Source organism: Phalangium opilio, unplaced genomic scaffold, assembly GCF_054372755.1.
Source record: "Phalangium opilio isolate 3A_F unplaced genomic scaffold, DU_Popi_V2 ptg000075l_1, whole genome shotgun sequence".
In the NCBI taxonomy this organism is placed as follows: domain Eukaryota; kingdom Metazoa; phylum Arthropoda; class Arachnida; order Opiliones; family Phalangiidae; genus Phalangium; species Phalangium opilio.
This window is the reverse complement of record NW_028324184.1, coordinates 630,617-649,818: the sequence shown is the minus strand read 5'-3', so window position 1 is coordinate 649,818 and position 19,202 is coordinate 630,617. Positions and strand designations below refer to the sequence as shown.

Below are 19,202 nucleotides of genomic sequence, written 5' to 3'. Positions count from 1 at the left end.
TTAATAAAATCCATCATAATCCTTAGATTATAGTAATAATTCTACCCATCACTAATGTTTAAAGATTAAACATAAAACAAATTACTAATAATCAGTAATATTAACCCTGAATTTTTCATAAATACACGCAGAGAAAATCCCTAATTAATACACGTGTCGGACATCATTAGATAAACGCGCACTTACGCTTGCAATACTCGAATGCCCGAATAGAGGGGGTTAGGGGGAGGTCGAAAGTCACGAGGTCAAGGTTACTATAAAAATTCAACCGGAAGCGGTGAAATATTACTGTAAAATTCGCGCAAAATCGTAAAAAACCTCTGAGATATTAGGATATTAATAATCTAAACTAATTTTAATTATTAATTAGAAATAATATTGGTTTAAAAGCAAAAAGAAAATGTGAAAATAAATAGTCGGGATCTTGGGTATTCGTAAGGGGGGGTGGAGGAGGGGGTAGAGAAACCACTGGTAGTGCATGAGGAGGGAAAAAGGCGCGCATACCGAGGATGGAGGGGGAAGTGGCAAAAGAAAGATGGTAGAAAGAAACCGCGGGAAGGGGGCTAGAAATATTACTTTCTCTTTCATGTTGACAAAATGAGAACCTGTAGGCCTACTAAAAATATATTTTTTTTTTATTGGAAAATGGGGGGAAACCAGTTTAACCAAGGACTACAACTTTCATAAAATATTCCCTACTACGTACTTACCCTGAGAAACTCATAAAATTAGACCTTTTGCATGACTACTAGAGTCTAGATTTCACCAAGACACGTAATAATTAGCATCAAACTAAAACTCATTTGCATAAATACTAATAAATGCAAGGGCCTCCTGAATAATTTGCATAATTTAAAAAATGAAGAAAAATTCCAAGAAAACCCATTCAAAGTCTTTTAAAACTGAAAATGGAGTATTTTATTTAACATTTTAAAACATTAGATGATAAAATCTATTGACTACAACAATTTTACATAATCTCATGACTCATATTGACAAATATTAGTTTATAATAATCTTATATAATTAACAGTACTATATAAAAAGACATTTCATAATACTGATAACAGAAAAATAGTAAATTAATTAAAAAATATCAAAAATTATATTAAGCATAATGATAATTTGTTTTAGAAACTCATATAGTTAGTTGCCTATTTTTAACTTAAGCAATTAAGGCCCGCATTTTTGCAAGTTGTGACTATATTGTTTAAAAAATATAAATCTTGCAATTAAGGCCAACCCGTTTCTTTATATATATATATATTATAATCTTTGCAATTGCATCTGTGACTTAAGAATGAAAAATTCGAAAAATAGAGGCAATAGGTTTACGGCAAATTGGACATGCATCTTGCCTTTTCAATAACAAACGACCGCAAGTAGAGCATGTACAAAGATGGTGGCAAGGATGTAGAACGCAATTTCTCTAAAAAAAATTGTACATTTCAAAGATTTAAACTAACTTCATTCCCTCTCCAAATATTAAAAAGAATTTAACGTACAATATCATCCATACAAACAACACAATCTTTATCAGCAACTCCTTGATTAGAAGTACTTGAAGAATCTTAAATTTAAATAAATAAATATGATCTTTGAAGTCTTAGGTCTATTATTGGCCAATGCTTTGTAATATAATATTCGCTTACCATAAGTAGCGTTTAAAGCAGCCGCTATTCCAACTTTATTAGCTAAATCAGGTACTCCAAAATTGGGCCTACCCCTTATTAATTTACTTTGCCGAACATGTTGCATGTGGGCTATAAAAATTTCAATTATATAATCCCATCCCAGAAATAAGATCTTAACAAATTAAATTACCTAAACGTCTAGATTCACGTTGCTCTTCGGATAAAACTAAAGGTTCAGAACCTGATCTAAAAAATGGTGTTTTACCCATTCTTTCTAACATTCCCAAAACTGTTTAAACGAAAACCAAAATTTAATTAGGCAAGTCTCTGTATGAACCTTGACAGGGTTGCCACGGAATTTTCAGAACCAAATTCCAAGCTGACTTTTCCAGGTTTTCCCTGACCTTTTTCTCAGATTTTCCCTGACCTTTTAGGCCGAAAGTGTAAATGTTTACAGCACGTTTTAAGTGCTTATAATTAAATAAACTCGATCTACATTAAGTTTTCTAACCTATTTGTTGCACCAGAATGATTAAGAAACATTTTAACTATAAATAACAGCAGAAGTATATAACACTTCTCTTCGAGAGAAGTATACAAGCACAAAGCGGGGTAAGTGTAACGTCACTCTTCCCAACATCGGAACATTTAGAGCAAGGTTACTAAACCGAATCACATACGCGATAAATAGTTCCCTCATCATTACTCTATTAGCGTTGAAATATTTGGCAAGACGCATGCGCTTGTGAATTTTGTCCCACGTCAAGACGAGGTTTGTGGGATGATTGCTGCCAAACAATTATAGAATTCACCTTACGGTGCGATGCCCATTTGTAGTTTCATGAGTAGGAGAGCGACAAAATGGCTGAGCCTGGGCAGAATGACGTTACATAACTAAATCATTAAGAGGATACAGAGTGTCATCCTTCTTCTATTAAACCCTTCTGATAACAGTCTAAGAGAGCATTTACTTTACAAAAACAATTCTAGACATTTTTAAGGATTGCTCTAGAGTTCACTCTGTGTTAAGAAATTAGGATGAGGAGAAACTTTCATTACTCTTTCAATAAAGACTTATTCCCACTAAAATCAAATTCCCTGACTTTTCTGAAATTTTTAAAATTCCCTGACTTTTCCCGGCCCATTTTTAAATTCCCTGACTTTTCCAGATTTTCCAGGATTTCCAGGTACTGTGACAACCCTGCTTAAGGAAAGATAAATATACCTTTTTTGAGAGTTTCTACCGATGTAACTGCCCCAGGAACTACTTCAACTTCGGGAATACAATAAACAGGGTATAAAAACCTTATACCTAAGCACCTCTGTTTGAACCAATTAAGATAAATTAGTATTTACATAATAAATGATAAGATTTGATCTAATTTCTTTCACCTCTTTATGAGCTGCCCTATCTACAATATCATCAACACTTAAAACCATAGCACTTGTGCTTATCACCGCGTCTTTTTTGCAACAATGTGATATTCCTTTTGATTAAAATTTTATTTTGGATTATGTAAATAAGGGATAAGGATTTAAATATTGTAAATAACAAAAACCAACTTTCGAAAATATCTTGTTTAGCTGCCAAGTCTTCAGCTACAACTTCAAAAATAAATTCAGCCCCTTTTACAGCATCTTCTAGTCTACTGAGTACAAAAACTTCTCCAACAAAATCAGGCTGGACCAATAAGCCATCCTCTTTCAGCATTTTGCGATCCTCTTTTAAACGAGGTTTTAAACGATCTAAGGCATCGGTACTTTGGTCAAATACCCTAACTTCGTGGCCATAATATGCTAATTCACCTGAGAAGTCAAGATTGTTTTCATTTTCTAATGATTAACAAGAATTTTTTGGGGGAAACTTTAGGAATGCTTACCAGCAATTTTAGAGCCAAGGTTCCCAGAACCAATAACAGCGACTTTAACCATTTTTTGTATTAGATGTTAAACTTAATTATTTAGTAAGATAAAATCCCTATCTCTAACACGTCACTAACAGACCTTTAACTTCAACTAAATTTTAACAAATACAATTCACGTTTATTTTCAATTCGATTTGAAAATTTCAAAGAAGGAAATCATTAACTCACTATAAGGCAATAGCTGAAATTGGGGTTATTATTTTAAAAATATTTACTCATAATTGACTCAATAAATTCACATATTTCAATAGATAAAGGATATCCTTAAGACGTGGGTACCATAGCAACGTAATAACGAATGCAGACGACGTTTTCATTTGGAATGAATCATTGCTATCTGCAGTGTTGTTCCTTAGATTTTTGGGAACGTACTTTCCCCAATAGTAAAACGTACTACTCAATGGGAGGTTTTTTGAAAACGTACTTTTCTCCCTTTGGGGGTATTAAAATTTCCTTCCCCCTCCACGAAAGGCTTTTGGCGCCATCTTGCGACGTAATTTTCGTCCCATAGACGCTAATGTTAAAAAATTGAATTTGAAAATGTACTTTCAAACATCAAAATGTACTTTTCGTACTGAAGACTTTAAAATGTACTAAAAAAGTACAATTGTACTACCAAGAACAACACTGGCTATCTGCTATGACGTTTCTAATAGCGTTTTCCTTTGGGTCCTCGCGCAGCGCTCCCATGGAGGAATAAAACTAGGATATCCTATTCTTCAAAAACAGTCTTTAACGAAGCTGGAAACTACTACTACCATTTTTATTGCTCCTTGGGAGCGCTCCGCGAGGACCCAAAGGAAAACGCTATAAGCTGTCCAATTTTTCCTCCGCTTATTTCCCTTCCTGCCACTCATCAACATCGCCATCTACAACCCAATTTTCGCGCCAAATTTCACCATACGTTTACGTAACTGTTTTGTTTACCCGTAATCCTTTATTATTACCCAACTAAGATTATGTTCCGCATTTAGTAAACAATAGTTTTCACGTATACCAACATGTCATATCGAATAACGTCACTTTTGCACCCCTTGAAGCTTCGCCAGGTGAATTTAGCTCTAAACTGGTCATCTTTCCACGCAAGCTTAGCAAAATATAGCAGTGATTCTTCGGGTAATTCCCCAAAAGGAGGTAATGGGAACAACCCAGGTTCCCCTACAGCCCAAGTAGAGAAATTTCGATCGCAAGACGGCGTTTTTAATCCATCAAGAGGTCGGGAAGTCTTTCAAAACCCAGTTGAAAATGCTTCCCACACTGACCAAAACTCAAGTTATCGGTACTCTGATGCTGAGGAAGTTAATAATGATGATATGGAACACGTAACGGCTTATAACATGAGTCAGAACGTCAGTTTAAGCGCTGTTATGCAAACTAATGTACCCGAGCCTTTCACCACAACTGGCAAAGCTCCCGTACATCTAAACATGCCTGGTGGTTCATTATCTCAAGGTCAAAAATACCTCTCAGAATGGAGACAGTCTACCCATCAAGGGGCTCATAACAGTCAACATTCCAGTAATTCCACATCTAATGACCCTAAACAATCTTGTAATTATTGAAATCCCTTTTTCTTAAATAGGGACTTGGCAGTACCAAGAAGTTATATCAGTATCTCAGAGAGAAGGTATAAGATGCCTTTGTATTCGCGCGCCATAGTCCAGTATCTCAGAGAGAAGGTATAAGATGCCTTTGTATTCGCGCGCCGTAGTCCCAGTCCCCCTTTCAAAATACAAGGGGGGACGTAAAAGGAGGCGCCGGGCTATTTCGCAGCCTCTCCTCAGTCGGAAAATATGACTGTAATTTTCGTCACTCGCGTTGCCGCGCTGACGTGAGTTTTCAAGAACGAATGAGATGCTGGTTGTAATTTAGAGACGGGGATTAACTCCGGACCTACGTTTGGACTGGAGATAAAGCTGTAAATCTGGCGAATTTATACCTTCTCTCTGAGATACTAGATATAACTTCTTGGCATTACTACGTCATGAAACGTCAGGCTACCTTCCACTAGTGCTAAAAAACATACCAGGAGGAGGGGCTTATATAGCTTTCATTCTGTTAAAAAAACATACCATAATGGCGCTGGGGGCGGAGTTAAGCCCGAATTGCCAAGTCCCTATTTCCCAAAAATTTTAAAAGTCTCAATTAAGATTCCCATTAAAAAAAAAATGGATAAAAATTGGTTAAATCTGAAAATTTAACTAAATTAATTGTAGATGAGCAAAAACGATATTGCCACAGCCAATCAGCTTCATCCAAGGAAGGGGAAGCCAATAAGCCTACAGAAGGAGAAGCGGCACCTCTAACTAGGGCTCAAAAATTAAAACAAGCTGTCCGAGATTACGGTGCAACGGTGATAGTTTTTCACGTAACAATATCATTAGCTTCCTTGGGTGGCTGTTATTTGGCTATAACAAGGTGAAAAAGAATATAAAGCACTTGAAGACTTATAAAATGGCCTAAAAAAATAGGTCTTTTTGATCTAACAAATATATATTATGTTTTTTTCATTAACAGCGGATTAGATTTGCCGTTACTTTTGAGCAAAATTGGAATTTCCGAAACAATAACTTCAAATCAAGTGGCAGTAGGAGGCAGCACATTTGTTATAGCTTACGCAGTTCATAAAGTCTTTGCACCAGTTAGAATTGCAATTACATTATCCACCACACCCTTTATAGTCAGATATTTACGCGGGAAAGGCATTTTAAAGCCACCTAAAGCAAAAAAACCCTAAATAAAAATTTATATATTTTTTTATTTAGGTTTATATGGTTATATTTAATTATAATAGAGTTCAATAAATTAAGTTAATTATTTGTGATTCAAAGCATTGCATTGCATTGCATTTAGGCTTAACTTAGGCGTGGGTCACTAACAGAGTAAGTCTTAATTAAATTGTAAGAAAGGAAAAGCCTATAAAATAAATTTAATTATGAGAAATGAAAATTTAAAAAATGTGAAATAAAGATTTAAAATTTATCATTTATCTTAATTGTCTTTTGTAATTATATTATTTTTTTTTTTTTTTGTTCCACCAATATTGCAATTGCAATTAGCTTCACCCAGAAACCAGGAGCTAATTCAGGGTTGCAACGAAATTTTCAGAACCAAATTCCCAGCTGACTTTTCCAGGTTTTCCCTGACCTTTTTAGACCGAAAGTGTACTGTTAATGTTTACAGCACGTTTTAAGTGCTTATAATTAAATAAACTCGATCTACATTAAGTTTTCTAACCTATTTGTTGCACCAAAATGATTAAGAAATATTTTAACTATAAATAACTATCTAAGAGATTATTTAGTTTACGAAAACAATTCTAGACATTTTTAAGGATAGGGTAATGGCAGCCCTCTGCCTTCGACTGTATTAAGCTCTATGGGGAAATAACATTTGGGTGCCATTAGTCTATTGCTCTAGAGTTTTTTTTATGGAGAGGATGAGGAGAAACTTTCACTACTCTTTCAATACAGACTTCTCCCCAGAAATTTTACCCACTAAAATCAAATTCCCTGACTTTGCTGAAATTTTTTAAATTCCCTAATCTTTCGCCCCATTTTTAAATTCCCCGACTTTCCAGGTACTGTGGCAACCCTGTAATTACTAAAAAAAAAAAAAAAAAAAAAAAAAAAAAAAAACTATAATACATTTAATTTTAAATTATTTAATTTTTTTTTGTTGCATAAAAAATTATGATGGTTAATTTTTTTTTTAAACTCCATTATCTTTTGCTAAGTAAAAAAAAGAAAGGGAAATGTAAAGGAACAGGCTTAGTTAACAAACAGTTACAATCACATAATCTGAATGAGAGAGAAGAAATTAGAAATTACTACAAAAAAAAAAAGAATTAAAATTATTACCAAAGTTTTGAATTAGCCTTATTCCTGATCAGCGCCATCTACCCATAGCGGTGACTTTGAGAACTACTGTAAGCAGCAAGCCAATCAGATGTCGCTAAAATCTGGTGACGTCATTTTTGGTAAGACCCGAGAGTGCCAGTCAGTGACGTCACCAGATTTTAGCGACATCTGATTGGCTTGCCGCTTACAGTAGTTCTCAAAGTCGCCGCTATGGTTAGGTGGCGCTGATCAGGAATAAGGCTAATTGAAGATTGAAGATTGAACAGATTGCGTTTAAACATTAAATACTTATTTTTCTTTTTTTTTCTCTTAGTGTAGTAGTAGTAATAATAATAGAATTAACTGCACTGCTTTTACAATCAGTCAGTATAGTATAGTGTATGTGAATTCTTTGAAAAAATCGTTTAAACATCATTTCATTTCTTTCTTAAAAAGGCTATATATATATATAATGGAATTTACGCGGTGGCAAAAGAATTATTAACCATATGTTGTCTCATCGCGTATATTTGGACTTATTTTCTCTTTTATCAATTGGGATATAGGAAAAAAAAAAAACAGAATGACTTCATTAATAGATAGTATAGACTCTTATTAACAAGAGAAAAGTCCAAAAAAAGTATTTTTATAACGGTCAGAGTTACGCTGGCCCTACAACTTGGCTGACTTTCATAGTGAAATAGTACATAGCTCTCATAAAAAAGAGCACAAACGCTACGAATAAACCCACATAAACAACGTAGATTCCCTTATTCGTAACTGATAAAGTTCCAACCTAAAAATTGGAAATTATTATTGTTATTAAGAGTCCGCAGTCTTAAAGGGAGGGTGATTTTTTATCGATTTTTCTACTAATTATAAGACCAGTCTGCATAGTGAAAAACATTCAGGAAATACCAACTCCGAATGATTTTAAAATTCAAATTAGGCTCAGATTTTAAGGATAATTTTAAATAAGGACCTCCGACCAATAGCGTAACGCCCTGCCTTTTTGTTAACAAAATTCTCGTGGCACGTTCCGTGTCTCGCGCCACGATTGTCACGTCGCGCGCGAATTTTATCAAATCTCGTGATAAATTTCATTCAACACGTAACATGCCAAGAGAATTTTGTTAACAAAAAGGCAAGGCGTTACGCGATTGGTCGGAGGTCCTTGTTTAAAATTATCCTTAAAATCTGAACCTAATTTGAATTTTAAAATCATTCGGAGTTGGTATTTCCTGAATGTTTCACTATGCAGACTGGTCTTATAATTAGTAGAAGAATCGATAAAAAAATCACTTGATTTTCTACTTCACCCTCCCTTTAAGGTGGAATTCATAAACGTCGGACGCAACGCAATTTAGTACAGGCAAAGGCAGGGCGTCGTGCGCCTTTGCCTGTACTAAATTACGTTGCGTCCGACGTTTATGAATTCCACCTTAAACCCCCCCCCAAAAAAAAGAACTTGCCGTTACTCCAATGGCTATTACAAGGAAAACAATAGATATCACAAGAAATATCAAGCCACGACTTCTAGCAAATTCAGGTCCAACTGTGGAACTAAATTATAGAAGAAAAATAACCCTTACTCATTCAGTTCAGTTCAGTTCCCATATTTGAACCCCCTATAAGAATAGCTTACATTTTTCTACAATGAGGGCACCTAGCCAAAGCATTAGTTAGAGTATTGAACTGAAATAATTTATAATGAATTATAACTCTTATTAAAATAAAAGGGGGGGGGGTCAAAGTTAATTAAAACAAACCAAAAAGGTGGCTCTGCAATGACCACAAGCTACGTGGCACATCCCAGGGGCAACAACTGCACCAGCAGGAGGGGTAACAGGGCTGGGAGCCAAGTTTATGACTCTTTTACTGTAATTATAATCCATTGTGTTTATAATAGTAAAGTGTGACTAAATGTTTGTTTACAAAACATTATACCAATTGGGTCTAGGGCAAGCAATCCTCTGAGAGGTTGCTTTGCAAATTAATAAACAGTTGCAAGGACATCTAACATACTTCTTGCCTGGAGGGGCATTTTTGATTGGCTAAAATTATGCCACTGTTAATATAGCCTATCCATATTTAAGGGTTGATTTTCAACTACTTACAGTAGCTTCTCCACAAGCATTGCATTTAACAACGTGTTGATCTCTTTTGTTACTTATATCAATCATAACATTGCATACTCGGCAATTAACCATTGGCGTACCATCCTGCGGAGATGGCGTGTAAGGGGGTGGCAATTCATCCGGACCTATAGGTGGTACTGTCACGTAGTTAGTCGTACTCGAAACTTCGTTAGAGTCAGGTATAGGTGGTGCTTTACAAAATACATAACCATAAAAAAATAAAGAAAGACATTCAAAGATGGCAACTGTCAAGGCCCGAGTATATTTTTATAAAATTTGGGGAGGTTGTATCTAATCGTAATGATCAAAATCATTGAAAACCCTCAAGTTACATTGGGTTCCCTTTTGTTTCTACCCAAGTTACGGAGGGCAAACAAGCCAAGGCCTAAAAATCTGTCATCAATATTAACTGTTATATTTACCCGTAGGAGGTGCCTGTCCATAAGATGGGCCTCCGGCAATTCCAGACAATAAAGGCGCTCTTTCATCGGTTTTATTTGGCATTTTAATTGTTTCGAAATATTTAAAAACTGTAAAATTAAACCTTTAAATCTCTACCCCTCCCGCAACATAGATCACGATCATATGACGCATAACAAAGTTCAAAACGAAAATGTAGGGGGCGGGAAATACCCCGAACCTGTCCAGGCGAGGGGGAGGGAAAAATTGAAGATTGCGTTCTAGGTAAAACACCGAGAAACCGGTTTTGACCGTCTCGCTTCAGTTAGTTCTAAATAGGCTACGCACCAAACGCACCGAATTAAAAAACCGCCAAGCACCGCCCCTGCGCGCGACCTCGGGGCAAATTTCAGGGGAACCTTGCTAAAAGTACTTTCTTGTAGGGAACTACGGTTATTTGCTTATTTACTACGGATAACGTTCGAGAAAGGAGTAAAAATGTACCGCACATGCGATATGCTTCGTCAAGCATTATCTAAAAACGCGCCAATTTATTCAAAACTCCAATTAAAGAATAATTTTAATTACGCGATGCGAAAATGCGTGTCAACAACGTCGTGTCAACAAATGAAAATTTACACCAAAACTGGCGATAAGGGAACCTCCGCGACCTTCGCCGGTGACAGGAGACCCAAGACTGACGTCATATTCGAAGCCCTAGGTGCCACTGACGAATTAACGAGCGCTATAGGTGTAGCGCGCCAATATTTGAATGCGGAAAAATTTAAGGATCTCAATGAACAATTATTCAAAATTCAATGCGTCCTTCAGGATTTAGCCTCTAACATCGCGACCCCCAAAAAATACGCTAGACCCGCCCATTTGCGGTTAATTCATTTCGACGAAAATCAAGTTAAACAACTAGAAAAGTGGATCGACAACTACACCGAAAATTTACCAGAATTAAAAAACTTTATCATTCCAGCTGGTGGCAAAGCCAGCGCGCATTTACACCAAGCGCGGGCCATTTGTAGACGGGCCGAAAGAAGGGTCGTGCCCTTAGTAATTAGCGTCGAAGTTGATGATAAAATCTTATTTTTCTTAAATAGATTAAGCGATTACTTATTCACTGTAGCTAGAGTCGCGGCCAAATTGGATGGTACCCCTGAAGATATTTATGTTAAAGTCAAACCAGATTAATTTACAACGCAGTTGAAAACCAAATTACTACGACACTGTTGAAAACCAAATTACTACGACACTGTTGAAAACCAAATTACTACGACACTGTTGAAAACCAAATTACTACGACACTGTTGAAAACCAAATTATATAATAATAATGTTTATTGACGGGTAAAAAGAAAGCCAGAGGCTTATTGTGGCCCGACTCAGTTACAAACAAATTGAAAAAAAAAAGTAATAAAAATAATAAATACATAAGAACGGAACAATGAGGTGAACAAAAGAAATAATAATAATAATAAAAAAAAAACAAATAAATTAAAAAACAAAACAAGTGTCAAACAACAGAACAGAGTGAAAAATAAATAAAAAAACCAAAACACAAAAAAATACAATGATGCGACTCAGTGGACGAATTTGTCCAACCGGGCCTTGAACGCATGTACGGACGAGTTCCGCTTCACCTCACTAGGGAGACCATTCCACGAGTTAATTACCCGTTGCGTGAAAAAGACACGCCGAGGTAGGGACGTACAGCGGAACTTGGAAAGAGTGGGCGCTCTCCTCCCAGTCCAGCGAACGGTAAAGAACGCGGTGGCATCCACGTCGTAGTGGCCATGGACCAATTTGAAGGTTTCCACCAAATCCTGACGCAGCCGCCTTTCAGCTAGGGACATAAGGCCCAGCCGTCTGAGGCGCTCCGGATAGGGCAAAGTTCGTAGGCCAGAAACAAGTTTTGTGGCCCTGCGCTGGACCCGTTCAACATTTTCAATGTCCCTGACGAGGTGGGGAGACCATATGCTTGAACAGTAGTCAAGATGAGGGCGGATGTAAGTTTTATAGAGGACGCCGAATGACCTGACGCTAAAATGCGAAAAGGAGCGTTTTAAAATGTAAAGAGCACGGGAGCCACGGGCCGCCGCTACCCTACTATGGGTATCCCCCAGCATACCACCAGCCAACATAACCCCGAGGTCCCGCACAACAGACTGAGCCGCAATTGGCCTACCCGCCAAACGGTACTGAAAGCGAGGGTTATTTTTTCCGCAATGCAGGACCACGGATTTGGTGGGGTTGAAACTCATGCCGTTCGAGCTGGCCCACACCTCGAGAGCATCCACGTCCCGCTGCAGTGCGAGAGAGTCAGCGGTCGTGCGAATGCCGCGTCCAACCTTGGAATCGTCCGCAAACAGGCTCACAAACGAGTGTCGGATAGCACGCGGGAGGTCGTTGATGTAAACAATAAAGAGCGTGGGCCCCAGTACCGAACCCTGAGGCACACCACTGGCCACTTCACACCACGAGGAGTAAACACCCCGAAGAGCCACGCGCTGAAGCCGATGGCGGAGAAAGGCCGCAATCCAGGTCACAAGCGTGAAGGGCACGCCAAGCCATTCTAGTTTCCGAAGTAACAACGAATGCGGGACCGTGTCAAAAGCTTTGCGCAAATCAAGGTAGATTAAGTCGACCGAGGCTCCCGAATCGAGGCAACGGGAGGCGTTCTCAAGGGTGCTCAACAAGTTTGTGAAACACGACCGTTTCATCAAAAAACCGTGTTGGTCAGGTTACTACGACACTGTTGAAAACTTAATTATTACGACACTGTTGAAAACCAAATTATTACGACACTGTTGAAAACCAAATCATTTATTAACAGTCAACAATAGACTTTTAATAAATTAATAATAACATTATTACAATGTAATCAAATTCATATTGTATTTTTCTTAATTAAAGTTCAGTCATTTGAAAAGTAATGAAAAAATAGGCCTTACTAAATTAATAATAATAACAATTATTTTACCCAAAAACAATATTACACTAGAAAGGACCCGAGAGACAGAGTTCCTTGGGAAAGTGTCCGACACCTCCTAGCTAAAATAAGCCTAAAGGACCGACCCCTGAGAAAGAGTTCTGGGAAAATGTTTTACTTTTACACCTCTTTGCTAAAAGAACCATAAAAGGGGAAAAAATTCAAGCTTAAAGATAACAGAAGCCTATAGTCCTTGAGCCCCTTGAAAAACATACAATAATCGCCTATTTTCCAACAGGATTTTCGGTGTTTTTCAAGGTCACAAAAGACTACAAACTCTCCCCTCTTTTCCCAATATAAACAGTAGGGGGCATTTTACGTTTCTGTACAAAAGAAGTTCAGTTAAGTGCCTGTCATGATTCATGAATGATTTGTGACACCCACATTCCCTATAGAAATTGCCAGTTTGTCGCATCGCATCACGTGATTTGAAGGTGTTATGAACCCCACAAACAAAACATGAATATTACCATTTATAAAATACTAAAAATATTTCCCTAATTTAAAATGATTATGGTTATTAACTATAAATTTTAAAATCCGTTATACACAACTTTACTACCAATTACAATTAAAATAATTTTGTACCTTTATTTATTTAACACGGTGGTATTTTTTGTATATTATATTTGTCTTGGATCACACAACAAAGACATACCCAAGAAGCTAGAGATGCTATTCTTTATCCACATGGCACAAATACAGGTAAGTTCAGGAACTCTTAATCCCAATTAATTTTAATCTTAATCTTAATCTCTTTCCTTTCCTCCACAATTAATATTCCATTTTATGGAATCTGACTTCTGTTTTTGTTTTTGGTTTTAAGTTATTTTAAGTAAGATCTTGACGACAACTTTCTATAGCCTTTTTCTGTTTATTTATTTTTTGATTACCCAATAAGTGTGTGTAATTCAATTGTACTCCTTAACGAATTTTTCGTGAAATTCCTTAAATCGATTCAACATTGATTTAAGTTTATCAGGTTGCGGAAGAATGGTGGTTCTGAAGTGATAAGTGCCTGGGAGTTGGCCAAAACCACTTCCGGGTACGACGCAAATGCCAGTGTTTTCCAGCAATTGCATGACGTAAAAGAAATCAGGAGCTTGTCCCAAAGACTGCGTTTTATACCAAGTAAATTATATTAATTTACCCGAATTAATTTCAAGCTTGTAAAACATTGAAACACAGCAGCTAACAATAACTACTGACACTTTGAGCCCAATTACCTACTTGATTTACGCGGTATTTAAATTACTGGCAACCCTGAAGTTCTCTAATTAACCTATCTATCTACCTTAACCAGCTGAAGCAAATTTTGTAAGAGTCCTACCTTCGCTTTGGCAATCGCTTTCTCTGGAAGACTGATACGTGGGAAGGCGTACATTGCACCGGCAACTTTATTGCATTTAAATCCGGGCATACTGTTAAAAGTTTCGGCCACCATAGAGGCGCGAAGTTTTAAGGAATCCAATACGGCCTTTTTTTCCTTTGTTAAAAATATATTGCCAAAAATGTCGCAAGTAAGTAACTCTTAAATCGGAGAGAAAGAGAAAAGAAGCAATATTAGATTTACTTTGGAAAATTGTTCGTATGAAGGTTCGCCAGGTTGAGGAGGATTTACAACGCAATCCATTATCGCCTTTTGCAAAAGGGGAAGAGGTGTAAGCTTATTGATAAAAGATTTAGGCCCTTTCTCGCAGCGAAATTGCGATTTGAGAAGTACTATATAGAAAAGTGGTTAGTCAAGTCACCTGTCCCAAGACGCTGGAACACAACTTAGCGGATAAAGATTTGAGAATCATTTGATGGACGCCACTGTCAATGTTAAGAAGTTCGCAATAACCTCCCCTTAATCCACATCTTAGGAAGAAACAATAATGTATTTCCAATAAAATTATATCAATCCTTGGAAAGAAAGAATACACGCTAGTAAGCAAGTACATGGACACCTACTCTCCCATATATCCCTTGGAAGCCGACATAAAGGAAGCGAGTTCCATTTCGGAATAAGGAGATCCCATCTCGGTCATGACCTTTTTGAATGAATGGAAAGAGCTGCCTTGCGCGTACACATTATCTTGGTAGACTTCATCAGCCATTATAAATAATTGCTCTTCGTAAGCGAATTTGATAATTTCCGCGATGTTTTCCTTAGTTAATACGGAACCTTAATCCAAAACCCCGCAAATTAAGTTTAGTTTTAATCACAGATTCTAATAAAGCGAGCGCTTCGAGACCTTTAAAATGGTACAAATTACGTCGGAATCGAACCATAAATAAGGAAGTTGCGTTTCATGACTCATGAGTTATTGAAATATGAAAAATAATTTTGTCTTTGTAACTTTGTTAGTAGTGGACCGATTTGTACGTTCTTTGTTTCATTTTGAAGCTGGCAAAGAGCTCTACCCGACTCTGTAACTTAAAACCCACCTGTTGGATTTCCCGGATTTATAATCACAATCGCTCTGGGATTAACAGTTTTTCGAGATTCATTAATGGCACGTTTTAATTCTTTAATATCTAGCGCCCATTCTTTATCCTCGTCCAAATAATAGTTAATCTAGGGTTAGGGTTTGTTTTTTTTTCTTTAAATATTATTCGCCTTTTGTTATTTAAATTTCCCCACTACTTACGGAAGGAAATAAGGTAAATTAAAAAGAGAATATTTAATCACCTGATTAAAACCGTACTCGGCCAACGTGGCGGAATACAACGGATACTGAGGAATAGGTATAAGTACGCCGGGCGGTTTTCCATTTACAGTGTGATTCATTATGTTAATTATGGACTAAAAGTTTCGAAAAGTAGAAAAATAAAGTAAAAATGAATTTTAAAGCGTATTCAAATAGCCGTTTTAGAAGCAACAGGTTACGTACGAAGCTACCACTAAGTTTAATGAATACAAGAAGCGATATCTGGTTTATTAGGGAGAAGGTATAAGATGCCTAAGTATTCGCGCGCCATAGTCCTGAAGTCCCCCTTTCAAAGTACAAGGGGGGACGTAAAAGGAGGCCGGGCTATTTCGCGCCTCTCCTCAGTCGGAAAATACAAGTAATTTTCGTACTCATTCGCGTCGCGCTGACGTGAGTTTTCAAGAACCAATGAGATGCTGGTTGTAATTTAGAGGCGGGGGCCCTGGGGGGGGGGGATTAACTTCGGAGACCTACGTCGTTTGGACTGGAGATAAAGCTAGATTATAAATGTGGGGCGAATTTCTACCTTCTCCCTAATAAACTAGATATCACTTCTTGATGAATATTTATTATATTTACTTTTATAGCCTCAGTGGCTCCGGTGGAAAGAACAATGTTTTTGTAATCGGCGGCGATACCATCCCGCCTTTCAATGTATTGCGCGATATGCTTACGAATAATTTCAACTCCCGCACTGTCAGTGTAAGACCCTAACAATTGTATAATTGAAAATCAATAAAAATTATATCCTAAGGGGACCCTAATGAGTAAAAGGGTGAGTGACTCGCCTACACTTCGCCCTCCACAACCATCTAATATCGAGTTAGCCCTTTCCTTAGCGTCACTCGGGAATTTATTGTCATTCATCAATTCGGGATACGCGCATAATGTAAGCACCTTTTTTAAATAAAAACATATCAGGAATGTTTCGGTATGCCAGTATAGTACGAGAGACTGGTCAATATATATATACCTGTCTAAAAAAGGTCAAAGGTTTTTGACCCATAGCTTGACAATCTCCAATATTTGCCCTCAACACTTCCGTAAATGGTTTTTTCACCCCCTTTATATTGGGGAAAAAATATGCGAAGGTAATTTAGTCTTGGCTAGACTTAACCGGAAGTAATTTCCAAGCGCGTGCATTGTAATGATTATTATTGTTCAAATACTTAAAGGGTTTGTGAAAGTTTAGTAAAATAGATATTCCATTATTTTCATGGTCATGGATTGACCACATTTTCGCGGTTCAGATTAAATCAGTACTTAACTGACTTTGGTAACGGAGGGCCTGACAACACTGCTCTAAAGCAGAGAGAGAGAATTGGCGCAACTAATTATAACTTTCCCTGTTAATTTGTTACATAATTCAACCTTTGATAACGTAGGCTATGCTCAGGAATTTCACGGTCTAAGTTAGTGCCAAAAATTTTAAATATTAAGTTTAACTAAAAATGTCGGAATAATTCTGAACCGTAACTACATCGCTATAACCATGCAGTCGAAGTTTAGAAAATACATAGGCCTACGTCTGTAGATTTCAGATATGGGATTCCGAATGCGATAACTTTATACAGGGCCAAGTTAAGGACACTTTTGTTGATAAATTGGAAGACATTGATAAGAAATTGGATACTAAATTGAAGGATAAAATAAATAGAAGCTGATTAATTTAAATAATCTGAAGAGTAAAATAAATACGGGATAAAAATTTCCTACAAGCAATCAGCGTTATATTTAATCAACGAAATAATAAAACTTATCAGTTGCAAGTGCAAGTAAATATGGTAATATATTAGGGGATTGAAAGATCGTAAAAGATGGTTGGGGTCTTGGAATGCCCGGCTGATTTTACGAGGGGCCGTTCACGCTGTACTAAAGCAAAATTATTACGCGTAACACGTACAGGGAAACCGAAGTGGTTAGCCCCTCGATATGTCAACCGGGTACGGTGATATATTAAAGGGAATAACGCCTCTGAAGTTTTTTTTTTGTTTTTTTTTTTTAAATCTCTTTCAGACGGCTTCAAATATTTTTTTTTTTTGGCATCAAAGTTACGTCTTTAAATATGGATGGCGTTACGGAACTTAATTTCAACGGAAATTTGCGTCTAGCTATGTTATAAACACGATACGATTTTAACATGCAGACAATGTATATGTATTAAATTCCGCGAATAAATTTGGTTAGTTTTATGTAAAATGAAATGGTGAATGTGTGTCGCGATAAAAACCGGCTCGAGAACAAAAAGTTCAGTCATGCCAACACAAGTTACACAACCAACCCAACCCTACCCTCAAATCATTCAGAAAATTACCTTAATAACATACTGCGAAAAAAAATTAAATATGATGTAAGAAAATGAAACGTACGCTTTTAAGTTCCTTTTCAATTTCCGCAGCTCGTATGACTATAGGTCCACGAACTGCATACTGCATTTCCTTTATATTAGGGTTCATATTTTCTTAAATTGAAAGTTAATTAATGTTAATAGAGATAATTAATATTAATATTTTCCCTTAATAAATAATTCAATAACTACCCCTACATCCTAATAATAAAATCTTCCGACCTATATAACTAGATTCAACTAACACGTCCTATCTTTAAGAGGTGTTAGTGAGATAACAATTATCTCCGAAATTATTTAAATATTACTAATTATAGTAAAAGGCAACTCAACAAAACTTAGGACTAAATAATACTAAAATTTGAAATAAAATTATAGAAACGAAGCTCAAATTAATTAACGAGAAATATTTAAATAATAATATGATAAGTTTCCTACTGATAAATTAAATTTAGGGGTGATGACAAAGCGAATAAACTAAATCTAAATATTAAATGTCCCAAATTTAATGAAACTAGGCCCCCAAACACTAGAAATTAAATCGGCAAACTCACGCGTATTGTGGAATATATATATTACCTAGTGTTATGCTTTTTCTGGACATGGTTGTAACGATGGTCCTGCAATTGTTTGCCGGTATTAAAGAAGTACAACGCGCAGCTGATTTTAATCCGAGTAATTTCTTTGATTTCACTACTTCCGCGGAGTAATTCCTTTTTCTGCCTCCGGCGTCTCGCGCCGATTTAAAAAGAGCACTTACAAGAATACGGCTAGACGCCGAGGATGGGCAACTCGTGACGGCTGGATTCATTATGTATTCTTGGTTATCGGACTATACCACTGATAACGGGAAAATAGGGGTGTTTCCGCGATAAATCGGAGATAATGGAACAGGCCGAGGAAAATTTTTACAACCGCGAGGCTTAGGGGAGTTAAGGGTAGGAAAGTTTCTTCGTAAAAAAATACACAGAAAACCTTACAAGTTCCAGTGGTATTGGAACACGTCAGGAGATTTAAGACGTTCACTTATCTGTTTATCTAAAGACGTAAACCGTCGTAAAATTCCTACGTGGGTTCGAGAACGTAATACGCAACGGTCTCACCTTTACGGCAACAAACGATAATCTGATTAATCTCAAGAAATTAATCCGCCTAATCTCTTAAAGAAAGGACTATGCTATGCACCGCTTTGCGACAAACACTGGGAACCTATAGTAGCAGACTACACGT

General features: G+C 36.8%; 5 protein-coding genes and 1 long non-coding RNA gene across 7 annotated transcripts; 3 read left to right on the top strand and 3 right to left on the bottom strand.

The window, feature by feature from the left end:
- Positions 1 to 870: 870 nt before the first annotated feature.
- On the bottom strand, positions 871 to 3,906 carry LOC149658611 (uncharacterized). The gene is made up of 8 exons (XM_089844240.1): positions 3,515 to 3,906; positions 3,198 to 3,440; positions 3,027 to 3,121; positions 2,860 to 2,956; positions 1,825 to 1,923; positions 1,653 to 1,763; positions 1,506 to 1,570; positions 871 to 1,429 (listed from the first exon to the last, which is right to left on the bottom strand). The coding sequence occupies exons 1-8, from the start codon at positions 3,564 to 3,566 to the stop codon at positions 1,295 to 1,297; spliced, it is 897 nt and encodes a 298-aa protein (XP_089700366.1). The 5' UTR covers positions 3,567 to 3,906; the 3' UTR covers positions 871 to 1,294.
- A 482-nt stretch (positions 3,907 to 4,388) lies between these two features.
- On the top strand, positions 4,389 to 6,548 carry LOC149658610 (uncharacterized). Of its 2 annotated transcripts, none has more exons than XM_089844238.1 (3): positions 4,389 to 5,077; positions 5,776 to 5,977; positions 6,077 to 6,548. In XM_089844238.1, the coding sequence occupies exons 1-3, from the start codon at positions 4,561 to 4,563 to the stop codon at positions 6,294 to 6,296; spliced, it is 939 nt and encodes a 312-aa protein (XP_089700364.1). In that variant the 5' UTR covers positions 4,389 to 4,560; the 3' UTR covers positions 6,297 to 6,548. The 2 variants fall into 2 exon arrangements, with proteins under 2 accessions (XP_089700364.1, XP_089700363.1); XM_089844237.1 differs by having other exon boundaries at positions 4,395 to 5,110.
- Positions 6,549 to 7,207: 659 nt separating this feature from the next.
- LOC149658609 (type I phosphatidylinositol 4,5-bisphosphate 4-phosphatase-A) lies at positions 7,208 to 10,191 on the bottom strand. The gene is made up of 7 exons (XM_089844242.1): positions 9,959 to 10,191; positions 9,516 to 9,727; positions 9,346 to 9,452; positions 9,168 to 9,276; positions 9,044 to 9,093; positions 8,871 to 8,961; positions 7,208 to 8,194 (listed from the first exon to the last, which is right to left on the bottom strand). The coding sequence occupies exons 1-7, from the start codon at positions 10,038 to 10,040 to the stop codon at positions 8,060 to 8,062; spliced, it is 786 nt and encodes a 261-aa protein (XP_089700368.1). The 5' UTR covers positions 10,041 to 10,191; the 3' UTR covers positions 7,208 to 8,059.
- A 121-nt stretch (positions 10,192 to 10,312) lies between these two features.
- Positions 10,313 to 11,279, top strand: LOC149658608 (corrinoid adenosyltransferase MMAB-like). Its single transcript, XM_089844245.1, has one exon. It carries the CDS (start codon positions 10,434 to 10,436, stop codon positions 11,133 to 11,135), a length of 702 nt encoding a protein of 233 aa, XP_089700371.1. The 5' UTR covers positions 10,313 to 10,433; the 3' UTR covers positions 11,136 to 11,279.
- A 1,471-nt stretch (positions 11,280 to 12,750) lies between these two features.
- Positions 12,751 to 18,783, bottom strand: LOC149658606 (alanine aminotransferase 1-like). The gene is made up of 12 exons (XM_089844224.1): positions 18,552 to 18,783; positions 17,995 to 18,086; positions 16,599 to 16,688; positions 16,414 to 16,522; positions 16,205 to 16,335; positions 15,607 to 15,720; positions 15,363 to 15,492; positions 14,886 to 15,099; positions 14,684 to 14,792; positions 14,506 to 14,571; positions 14,263 to 14,418; positions 12,751 to 14,047 (listed from the first exon to the last, which is right to left on the bottom strand). Exons 1-12 carry the CDS (start codon positions 18,781 to 18,783, stop codon positions 13,844 to 13,846), a joined length of 1,647 nt encoding a protein of 548 aa, XP_089700350.1. The 3' UTR covers positions 12,751 to 13,843.
- On the top strand, positions 14,137 to 14,421 carry LOC149658607 (uncharacterized). The gene is made up of 2 exons (XR_016369871.1): positions 14,137 to 14,174; positions 14,236 to 14,421. It is a non-coding gene; the product is annotated as an uncharacterized LOC149658607 (long non-coding RNA).
- Positions 18,784 to 19,202: the final 419 nt, after the last annotated feature.

Coding starts and splice junctions, on each gene's coding strand:
- LOC149658611 (XM_089844240.1), bottom strand. CDS start 3,566: ATGGTTAAAGTCGCTGTTATTGGTTCTGGGAACCTTGGCTCTAAAATT. Junction 3,441..3,514: donor CCTTGGCTCTAAAATTGCTG/GTAAGCATTCCT, acceptor TTGACTTCTCAG/GTGAATTAGCATATTATGGC. Junction 1,571..1,652: donor TGCTTTAAACGCTACTTATG/GTAAGCGAATAT, acceptor TTTAAATTTAAG/ATTCTTCAAGTACTTCTAAT.
- LOC149658610 (XM_089844237.1), top strand. CDS start 4,561: ATGTCATATCGAATAACGTCACTTTTGCACCCCTTGAAGCTTCGCCAG. Junction 5,111..5,775: donor TAATGACCCTAAACAATCTT/GTAATTATTGAA, acceptor AATTAATTGTAG/ATGAGCAAAAACGATATTGC. Junction 5,978..6,076: donor TGTTATTTGGCTATAACAAG/GTGAAAAAGAAT, acceptor TTTCATTAACAG/CGGATTAGATTTGCCGTTAC.
- LOC149658609 (XM_089844242.1), bottom strand. CDS start 10,040: ATGCCAAATAAAACCGATGAAAGAGCGCCTTTATTGTCTGGAATTGCC. Junction 9,453..9,515: donor ATGCTTGTGGAGAAGCTACT/GTAAGTAGTTGA, acceptor GCATAATTTTAG/CCAATCAAAAATGCCCCTCC. Junction 9,094..9,167: donor ATTGCAGAGCCACCTTTTTG/GTTTGTTTTAAT, acceptor AAATTATTTCAG/TTCAATACTCTAACTAATGC.
- LOC149658608 (XM_089844245.1), top strand. CDS start 10,434: ATGTACCGCACATGCGATATGCTTCGTCAAGCATTATCTAAAAACGCG.
- LOC149658606 (XM_089844224.1), bottom strand. CDS start 18,783: ATGAATCCAGCCGTCACGAGTTGCCCATCCTCGGCGTCTAGCCGTATT. Junction 14,419..14,505: donor CATACGAACAATTTTCCAAA/GTAAATCTAATA, acceptor TTTTTAACAAAG/GAAAAAAAGGCCGTATTGGA. Junction 14,048..14,262: donor AAGCGATTGCCAAAGCGAAG/GTAGGACTCTTA, acceptor TATAAAACGCAG/TCTTTGGGACAAGCTCCTGA.